General features: G+C 36.5%; 1 protein-coding gene across 1 annotated transcript; it reads right to left on the bottom strand.

Moving 5' to 3' along the window:
* Window positions 1–1,868: 1,868 nt before the first annotated feature.
* On the bottom strand, window positions 1,869–2,995 carry TRIADDRAFT_32839 (uncharacterized protein; the record flags this gene model as incomplete). Its single annotated transcript, XM_002117595.1, has 6 exons — window positions 1,869–2,088; window positions 2,191–2,336; window positions 2,423–2,491; window positions 2,571–2,714; window positions 2,807–2,872; window positions 2,942–2,995. The coding sequence occupies 6 exons, from the start codon at window positions 2,993–2,995 to the stop codon at window positions 1,869–1,871; spliced, it is 699 nt and encodes a 232-aa protein (XP_002117631.1).
* Between the last annotated feature and the right edge of the window lie 8,496 nt (window positions 2,996–11,491).

Genomic DNA, 11,491 nt, shown 5'->3' with positions numbered 1-11,491 from the left:
CGACAATAAATAGCAATTAATTGCTATTACATAATTTTATAATAATGATTTTTCTAGTAATATTAGGCAATGGGCTCAAAGAAAGAATTTGCTAATATCGTTAGTGCAATACGAGCATTAGGTGCAGATATTGATCACGAAATGTCATCCGAGGCAATTTATGAGACAAATAAATCGGTTCAAAGCTACGCCCTCGTAGTCAATCAACCTCACGGAAAATTAAGTTTTAATTTTATCGATCCTATCGATAGCTAAATCGTGGACTATCCTTTCACATAATCAATGAATACTGCACCTAATTAGACATTTCTATAATATACACGTTGACCCTATTATCAATAGTAATCAGGTGATCAATCTATCCAATATAAAAGCAATACAGTGTATAAACTGTAATAAGCTGATATCTGCTTGTTTGGAATAATTGTAGTTTTTACACAGCATTATTCGTATTCACGGCTTTAAGATATTATTATTAACAGTAGGCTACAACTAGTTGTAGGAATAAACAAAACATTTTGTGATCTTGTCAGCAACAGGAATGGCAATATTAAAAGTGAAGCTTTTCCATTACTCATACGCTAAAAGATCAAGATATACCGAAAACATGCCAATGATAGTCAATAATAACGACACCATTTACGTTGATATGCATATATTATACAAAAAATTTGACGCATTGTTGATACAAGAAGAAACAGAACAATGCCTCTCAACTTCTTTTCATTAAAAGGGCAATGCAGCATATCTTTAACTGAAATAATATACAGTAATATACAAACGATTAAAGGGTAAATTTCATTATGCTCTGTTACCAGAGTATTAATAATATTAATAATGCTATAAACAATGAAAATATTTTGTATATTAGATACAGAAGGACTACACAATTCTAAAATCTAATACTGTGTGCTTTGCGGATAACAAGTAATAAAAAATACCATCTAGCAATCCATTTTGTTTTGCATACCATCCATCAAAAAAAAACCAACCTTATGCTTTTCTCGTATATTATAATTCTACCATTGTCATAATCAAGTGAAACATAGTATTAAACCACTTTGATGGTCTCCGATATGATTATGATGTCACAAGTGTGGAAATATAACATCATGATGATAAATTTTATACGGGCATTAACAATGCACTTTTCTATGCTGATTATAAATTAAACCATTTAGAAAGAGGTGAATGATAAATTGACTCAGTGAATCGATATAGCATCAATGATAGCATAGAATTTCAATTATAACTTACCATAATTTTTCCAAATCTAACATTTAACATGAACGTCTTTCAATATTCATGGTGATAAACATAAGTAGTGTCAGCAAAATAATCATGGCTTTATAATATGCCAACAAACTATGTGAAACGTTTGCAATTTTAATCACTTTTTAGCGGAAAAATTAGGTGTGCTACTTCTAGAAGTTGATGAATATGGCGACGATGATCGTGAATTTGACGAAGAAGAGCACTGATAAGTTTCAATTTCTGCATTGCCTTTGATAGCCAGTGATGCACTGCGTCGTTTATCTGGTGTAACAGCTGCTACAGTATCATTATGATAATCAATAGGAACAGCAAGTGGAGAGCTAGGAGGAGTTACTTTTGAGGTTGAAGGTAGTACATCGCTAAAATCAAAAATGGTGTCTATTAAATTAACAATTTTATTTCTAAAAGATAATGCTAGTCTTGAGAAAAAAAAAGTCATTCATTTCGATGCAAGATAATTTATCATTAAGTGTGTACTGTACCTTGAAGTTGCAGCATGAACATCATATTTATTCGCTTTACCAGTACAAAAGATATCTAAATATATAAAATGAGAATAGTATCACAATCTAAAGCAGTCAAACGAATTGTATTCATAAGGAAATGTTATCAACACTGGTAAAATTATTGAACGTACCTGGAACGTTATCCCCTACAGATTTCGGTACAATAGTTTTAATTTCCTCCAACTCCTTCACATTTAAATTACCAGTGGTATCCAGCACATCACTTGATACAATACCCATCCGTTTTAGAATTTCAATGTCGTTATGTATCTCAAAGGTGTTATCAAAATTGAATAAATACTCAAATCTAAAATTAACAAATTGAATTATTACATTAAGTATGTTTTTATAACATAGATTAACAACAGCTATTATCAAGAAGCAAATATATAAACGAATGAGTACTCACTTGTCATTGGAAATACTACAATCAATCACGGTTTGCTTGCTCGTATTAATAACAACAAACGGTAACTGAATGCAAGAGTTTTCTTTTAACGCATTTTCATTCTCTCTTTCGCGATTCCTTTTCACTAAATTTTTATATGCATATTGCTGTAATTAAAAAAAATATAATACACGTTAATTAAAACTACTTTCAACTATCATATAAATAAACATATTATAACAATAAGTATTACCTGAATGATAAGTTCACGTAAACGCTCCTTCTTTTCCTGAACTCTATCTCTTAAAGTCCCTAGTTCTTTCTATATTTTAATATAACAATTAAATTGATTGAATATCAACCAAATCAACTAAATCTGAAAAGGAATAGACAAGTCATACTTCTAATGTGTCACATTCTTGAGCAGAATTAGTGGGTAGTCCAATCCATTTTATCTCTTTCTTTTCTTTCGAAATTATATTCATCGCCATTAAAACGTTTAAAGCATCATAAACTCGACGCCTAATATTCTTTTGATCGTAAGTCTACGTAACGGGAGTAAAAATAAACTGTTATTAGCCTTATAATCATTTCATTGGCATTTTCATAGTGATAAAGTATCAAGAACAGTAATTACCTGATCATTCGAAGGCATTCCTCGATCAGGATCGCCGCTAAATTCTCGCACCAGCTCATCCGCGACCTAAAATAATCATTAAATCATTTAATTTTTACAAGATATAGATTAACTTTATCGAAATTGACAAATAACCACCTCATTATATGTAGTAGTGCCTTTTTGCTGTACTTTTTCGCAAACTTTCATTGAAAAATGACGCAATCCTTTACCGCCTTTTTCATTTCCAGAACGTGCCGTTGATACTGTTCTTTTACTCGATGATCGTTTTCTGTTATTATAAAATATATTTCACTTACTAATTAATACCATCTACTGTACTTATATCGATATGTTAAAATAGAAAGAGAGTGAATTTTGATCGATTAACAACATGTAGGAATTGTGCTCGATACTAACTTGTCGCTGTTATCTCCTACGACATCATACTCGTAAGAATTTTTCCTTTTGATTCCACTACCATCGAGTAAAAGAATCAGATAAGAAAAATTTTTAAGATTTCGAAAAGTGGATAAATTTACTCGATTCCCATTATTACAAAGTAGCCAGCTATTATAGTAATTATATAAATGCTGGCCTATATTATACTTCTTACCTTGTTCCTGGTGTATTAGTACTTTTGGGAGTCTGAGGAGTACCAGGGCTTGTCGACATATAGCTAACGGGGGACATTTGCCGTTGAATGGAGGTTCCAGGAAGAATCTTAAATCATAAGAATAAAGTAGTTACATGATCAATCTTGTTACTACATCGCTACAATATAGCCGAAATGTTGATCTCAATATACAGGATCCATATGAAAAAAATGAATTAATATTAATAAGACTAGAAAGTCTTATTTGGAGTTTATTATAACAGATGATTATTTGTTCATTGTTGCTAAGTTCACATCATTGGTATTTAAAAAGAAAGTTTGCTACAGTACTGATCCAAAAAATTAGCTAATCTATTACAACTTACTAGTGAAGGCGATCGTGTTACATCGACACGAGTAGGTGTATTAGCCCTGATAACCTTGTAAGATGATGCTGTCATCTGGGATTTTTTATCGTCATAAAGTGGGGACGCAGCTGTAATTTCAAATTGATATCAGTCAACTCAAGTTAACAGTGCATGTCTACCACATGCAATAAAATGAGATCAATCGCATCATCATATTTTTAAATGCAATATTTTGATACGCAAAATAAAGATATAAAACTAACATTGCAAGAAATATTTGATAGTTGGTTCATTCAAAAAGCTATTACAGTACAGTAATAATGTTCCAATAAAAATGCTAAGGAAATTGATAAAACTTGTCAAGATAGGATACCTTTATGTGCCAATTGTCGATTATCAAAGTTAAATGAGGACATATCCCCATTACTATCCAATAATCCAACCTAAAATTAAGTATGTCAATTTAATAGTCAATCTTAAAAAAACTAGGATTGTATCCATTGCCAACGCTATAGTTGACTCAAGACAGTAATAATGTGTGTTAAGATACACACAATCTATTAGTATCATGTTCAATTACACTAATTAGTACCTTTCGTGCGTGATTCTCTAATCCATTATCAACATAAAATTTCTTGAGGCCGTGAGTATTATAATTATCATTGCTAGTCGAAGTTATAGCAGTATTATTGATAGTAGCACTGCCGCTTGCGGTATGATTTGATTTACTCGATGGGCTTTCTTTGGATGGACTACTAGAAGCTAATAATGGAATCAATATCATTATTATTTGATAGCACTATCGAGTTTACTGATACTTTTCTAGTGTCAATGGATTGGCACTTGTTATGTAGTTGATATTATCATAAACACATCCATAAAATATTTACGGAAAATTTTTACCGCTACTTTCTAACCTAGTCAATATTATGCTCATTCCATTGCACTCAACTAGTTATGGATATTATTTTAGTTTGAGACAATAATATATGAACTGATGAAGGCATTATTCCATGATATCAAATGAACTACTTTATTACGTCACTAAAAATAGCGAAAAGAGCAACACCGATACTGGCTGTGCGCTGTGCACCGGAATAATGATCGAAAGTAAGACAAAGTCCAATTCCATTACGGTTAATTTAATAACATCATCTCATGGATGATATCACCATTTGACATGTAGCTTCCTTGACTATCATATGATCTAGTCCTAGTCACTTGACCCAATTTTCAATTGATTATCTCTTAACAAATGTCTTTTCAAGATTTCACAATTTATTAAACGATTTATCACTTACCACCATCCATCCATGGCTTGGTCATTGTTGCCGAAAAAGACATACTCTAATCACAATGCCGTCCTAAAATGAAGAAGAAGGATCACCATCACTTAAATGATACATTGAAATGGATTTCATTCTCTCTTACTCATGTTGAGATGATATTTTAAATATTATCTATAGCTAAAGGGAAGAATAAAGTATTGCCATTTCATAAAAGTAGAAAATTGCATCACTCGGTGATGCAATTCTTGTCTACTCGAATTCAAAATGAATCTAGTGATTGATCGACTATCAAAATAGAACACGGTTGATGAAGATAAATTAGCTCTTCAAAATGGCTTATATTCCATCAGATCTTGCTTACAATATACTACAATTTCCCCCCCTCCCGTCCATGCAAAAACTACCAAACTGCTTAATGTACTTACTTTTTGGTGAGATCAACCGATCTATTGATTAACCGTTATTAGTGTTGTGATGACTAGCTACCGACGCCGAAATAGCTTCAAACTTGCACGGTTTCACCTAGCGATGGTGTTAATTTAATAGCATCAGCTACCAATTTCAAAGGTATTCATCAGGCCTCAATAGAGTCGAGTCTACGTATGCAGTATTGCGTTGTTAAGAATCAGTATGCAATAGTGATCAATGTGCGAGTACAGTGCGATCGTTCCTGTCGTTGCCGTAGTGACTGCAGAGGAGAAAGTATTTTTGCCTCAACGAATGTCGATGGTCGTTTTCTGCGAACGGCGTCGTTTCGTGTTTGTACTAGTGCTGAATTGGCTGTCCCCATATACTGTAACAGTACTAGACGTAGGACATTGGATATCACTGTATCAGTTTAGTCGGTGACGTCCAGTACGACATGCGTCCGAAGACAGGGCCGCCCTACAACTCTACCCTCCATTTAGCCCCTTCAGTCGTCATCTCGTCCGTCCATCCGTAGTGACTCCTCACTCTGCAACAACACCCACCCACCCGTCTACTGGACACGGACTGTACTGTATGCATGGTGGATGGAAGGACAGTACGGCAGGACCCATCACTCCACTTCCGACTACTAGCAAAATTGCATGCTGTAAAACCCCTGTAAGTAGTGTGCTCAACTAGGGACTACCCTAACTGGAGCGACCGCATGCCTTTGAGTGTAACGTACTTTTCAATCGAGCAAAAAACAACAGAAAAATGGCCATCGAAGCCATTAGTCCCACTGAGTCATTTAAACGACTTGAGCAGTCGTTTAAAGGATAACGCTTTTCCTCATAGCTTAGGCAAATAAAGTATAACATGATATCCATGAATAGATCGCAGCTAACCAACGCAATAGTTGAAGTTGATCGAAAGCAATGACGAGAATCATTTGCAAACAAGTCGATGGATGCTGTCGGTACTTGCAGGCCTGGTTGTTGACCAAGTCCGACGTGCCACTCCATGTCCTTACTTGTATTGACGTCTTGACAACTTCTCTAATTTCGATTGTATGTCGTTTATCCTAAGATGATCGAGATACCAATTGCCTGCACTAGAATGTGCCGTACTGTACGCTTTTTTTCGTCAGGAAATCATCGTCAACAAAACCAGGATGTAAGTGTTTCCATGATGGAAGTCAACGTATCGAAGGACGTTTCAGTATACTTACTACAGTACAGCCCCATCAGAAAGATCATCCACACAGACTTGACAAGCTCCCGTATTTTGTTATTGCACACGTTATGATTGATTAAAGCAAACAGATTGCACAGTGACTAGCATTGAAAGTTCACTATGCAACATACAATATTACTTGAAGGATAAGATTAGACGACCCAATACCACTGCCATCCCAAAATATCGATCAATGATTTTTATCTTTCATAGCAAAATATTTACCGAAAACGTCCACTAGAACGACTAGCAACGAAAGGCCATCAACGCATACTATACGAGTGAATATCTCTCTCCAGTCACAGTTTAAATTCACTTTCTGTCTGTACTTCAATCAAAATACCAGCGTACGTGCTTCCATAACAATTCATGAACAAGGACTAACTTGATAGCCCCCCCATGCAATAAAGAATTCATATTTCTGCAAAACTATGCAGCGGTAGCATCACGGTACACTCATTCTATGATGCGTGTAATACTTGTAGTCAAGTTTCAACCCTCGACTGTTTTTAGTCCAACTAGACCTCAGTAAAACAACATCGAATCATGTTACTGTACTTGTATAAAGTGTTAACTTCACCATCACGTCGTTCAATGCCGCATGCCTATAGCCTATTGTCATAAGTGAATCATATCATTTCTACTCCTTGCTGAATAGTATTGATTCCAAAGTGAGCTAACGTTAGAAAAATCAGCAATGACTACTGTTCTTATTACAAAGTACCGGTAAAGTTAAAGGTGAATGAACGACTATTCCAAGCATGATCCTACAGTCGGTGTTTCACTTTAGTGGTAGTACTAGATAATTCCATTTCAAGATTGAACAATGCTAGGCAAAATCTGTCGAAGTGGCAGTCTATTTTCAATCGGTTTTCATTATTAGATAGATTGATATTTAGCGTCGGTAGAGCTAGCAAATACGGTAGTGGATTTGGACAGTTGATTCGGTATAATAACACAAAAAAACTTGAATTCAAGCTCAAACTCATACAACTCATTGATAAATTGGCGACGATAGTACTGTACGCTGTACAGGTCACTGGCTAAAGAGGCAGCAAAAATAAAAGTTGGTTACCAATTGAATATGCTGTGATCGTGGAAACTGCAAATGCCAGAGAGATTGATCTCTATGGCAATTGCTAATATCTGTCAATTAGAGTCTGTCAGGGTCTTTTTACTATAAACTAATCCACTTGTGTATTTGTGTTACATCATCTATAAAGCAAATGATTATCCGTTAAGATAAGTATGTCGTAACTCTGCTTTCATTCAAAGAACGCCATAATATTTCTTCATTGATTGATCGGCGTTGTACATGCTCTACTACTGGTATTCGGTCTTGCCGAATACAGCTACGACAGAGCATGACGCCAAGAAAGTGAAATAAAGGCAAGATTGAAAACTACTGTCCGGCCATTCCAACCCGTGTACAGTGGCTAACATTAACTTTACTAACAAGTACAGCACACCATCGATCAACAGTCACTAGCCATACTAGCACCGCCTAGTGTGTAAATGTATAAAACTGCAAATCTTTTTGGGAGGAAATTCAATATATATCATGTAAAACATATCATGTATTAGCAAATGTATGGACAGCACGCCACGAACACCGTTGTTCAGTACTCCAACTTCCTCGTTGTTACCGTATCATCCACACTACTGCCTATTACTGTAGGTCGATGGTTTGACAAGAATGAATAGTGATCGTCCGCCCCATCATGGACAGGACACAGTACTCAAAAGATATCCATCATCATGATTGATGATAGTCAACGTGGACTTTACTTCAGAGAATGTGTGTACCACTAGACGATTGGAAATGGTTCAAAGCACACCATTTTTGCATCATTGTGCACGTCCTTGACGATGGTATCATGTTTGGTAAAAAAGTCACACACCGAGAATAACTGTAGGCATTGCGATTAGCAGCTAAGCCTAGCACGTCCATACAGTTGAACAATTTCTATCCGAGTATTATTGCAACTTACACAATCTTGGAAGCCAAAATAGCGCTTTGTTCAGAATTCGCCACCTTGTTGATAATACTACTGTGATGGTAAGGCCGATCAAGTCGCTAAGACAACTCGCTAAACACCGTGATTTCCTCTCTAATTAATACAGTAGAGGACAGTCCAAGGTAAGCTTGTTACCTTGCGATAGAGGCTGGATCGACGGGTCGTTCACGCCGCTACAATCTTGACTTTTTCAATGGTTAATCCTATCAATATCACCCCACCAATATTGGTATACACTTGATGTACAGATAGCCTGACCAACGGGTAAGCAATAACTCCAATTGGTCGCTTCAATACTCCACTCGTTATTGGCTAGTTGCTACCATTTTCGCCTTGATATGGATTTTTCTTGCTTACCGATTCAAGCAGGATTGCTCTAGCTACGCAGTGGAAGTTGAATTTGAAAGGGGGCGAAGAATCCGTAGTCCGACAGGAGCTTGCCTTGTCCTATACTGTACGTTCACTGTCGAGAGGTGTATTGTACTGGACCGACTGGACGCTACAGTACAGTCCATGTTTTTCCGTCCATTTTCAACTGCGTACTGTAGATTGTGGAGACTATCCACTATGGCGTACAGTCCACGCGCCACAGTCCAAGAGAAAAGTACTGTAGTGGAGAGACGGCTGCGGTACTGTACAGTGTACAGTGGTTTCCTATCATTTTAGTACTGTATTGTAATGTACTGTAGTGCTGGACTACTGTAAACTCTACTTACAGTACTGTACTGTAGCTTACCACGATACTGTCTGATCCCTTCTCTATTCTCCATACTAAAAGCTATTCAAATTGAAAATTCTCGCCTTCATAGAGCATAGAATTTCAACGGCCTTTCCTGCACTGTACTGTACTGTACTGTACTGTACACTGTACACCTCTTTCGATCGACGCTATAAAGCGCCCCCCGTAAAGTGATCGTTTTCTCTCCAAATACAAAACACACGCAAAAGATGACAGCACCAATGTGCAAAATGACTAATCGTTGAATCAAAACTCCATACTATTGTGTGGTGCAACATGGAGATGATACTGACTACAGTACTGAATGGAGTGGCTATATTGTTCTCCATGAATACTGTACCTATGGAGACGTAGCCGGACAAGCTTATCCGGCATTCAGTACTGTATTCTCGTCAACAAAGGAAGAGTCCGATCAAGTCTTTGTTTACTGTTGCGTGTTCCTTTCATCCATCAATGGGTAAACAAATACATTTTACCCGCCAAAATGGCCAGGCATTTTGTACACAACAACAGTCAGCCTTTTCTGGGGTTGACCCGACACGGTTCACACTCGTCTGTGCAACCACAATACATGACACTACTGGATGGAGTGTGTCTACTCATAGTACGTTCTATACTGTAGTGTGTCTATCAAGCGTAGTGAAAGACGTTGCAGGTGTCGTGCGGTGTCTGACCATATCCAACAGGCGTCATTCGCTGGATGTCATTTGAGTAAACAGCTGATAACAACGAATCACTGTAAACTTTCTTTTTCTATCCTAATAAACAACGATTCCATTTCCATCATGGATTGCACTGTCGAAATCTCTCTCCAATTTGCAGCCGATTCAAAGTTCTGCTATCAGTATACGCTCGCTAAGCCAAGCTCAAACTGCTGCCTGTACAGTATTTTCAAATGGGACCATGCATTGCAAACTCATTTCATGAGTAGGGTCGAGTCAGTCGATCATGAACTACTTGACTTATTCTAAAAAAGTCCATTTCAATTTCCAGTACCCTAAATTACGCCAATAGATCGAGCAGGCCGTATCCATACTCTTCTTTCTTTGACTATCGACCCTGGCACTTGCCTAATCGAGTAGCTGATAATAAGCTTTGAAGTAATCTTTTCAAGCGAACGTACGGTAGGAAACGATCCTGCCGACATACTGTACTGGATTGAGTGGCACTTACTGCAATCGCGCATGGAATAGAGAGGATGACAATTCAATGATGGTCAAAATATTGCATAATGCCATGCAAGTCCCTATGACGGGTCTACAACTTTCAATATCTGATTGCATGCTATGGTAGTGAGTTGAAGCATAGGCTACTCCAAGGAGACGCTTTTCCAGCAGTTTTGGATACAATACAGATTGAGATCATATTCAACTATCAATCAAACATTCCAGCCCCATATTGCAACATCAATTTGGATGAACTCATCGCAGCATTTGCGTCATTCGATCTTTCCATCTCTTTCTCTTGTTCTACTTTCAATCAAAATTCAAAATTGCATAATGCTGTATTCGTGTGTTGTACTAATTACATATGATAAAATATGTAATCAATTAAATCCACTAATGACGCTTTTCAAATCTTAATGGCAGAAATTCAATCATGTCGTCATTACAATTGTTCTCCAGTCAAGCATGCTATCAGAATCATAACAACAATAATGTAATTTACGTCCATTGTACACTCCATGGAGAGTCTACAGTATTGTAGCGATTAAACGGAACTGGACATTGCCGTTATTCCATGACAACAATCTTGTAGAAACTAGTCTAGCGAATATAAACAGCAGTATTGTTGTCTTGAGTGAAACATGACTATTATTTAACCATAGCTAGTTATTCAAATCTGCATTATGGAAGATGCCTTCAACTTTGTCACCTACTGTATTCTTTCAACAAAAGATGTTTTAACCCTATACTCACGTTGCAACCCAGTTTAGCCGCAATAAATGCACACTCGTACAAATGTAAACTATCGTCCATTAAGTCCATGATTAGATGATAATATAATGCAATCTCAAACTTGCTTACCCATTCTTTAATAAAGCAATGATCTGACC

Source organism: Trichoplax adhaerens, genomic scaffold (assembly GCF_000150275.1).
Source record: "Trichoplax adhaerens TRIADscaffold_26 genomic scaffold, whole genome shotgun sequence".
NCBI classification, from domain to species: domain Eukaryota; kingdom Metazoa; phylum Placozoa; class Uniplacotomia; order Trichoplacea; family Trichoplacidae; genus Trichoplax; species Trichoplax adhaerens.
The sequence above is the reverse complement of the archived record's forward strand: the minus strand, read 5'-3'. Positions and strand labels throughout refer to the sequence as shown.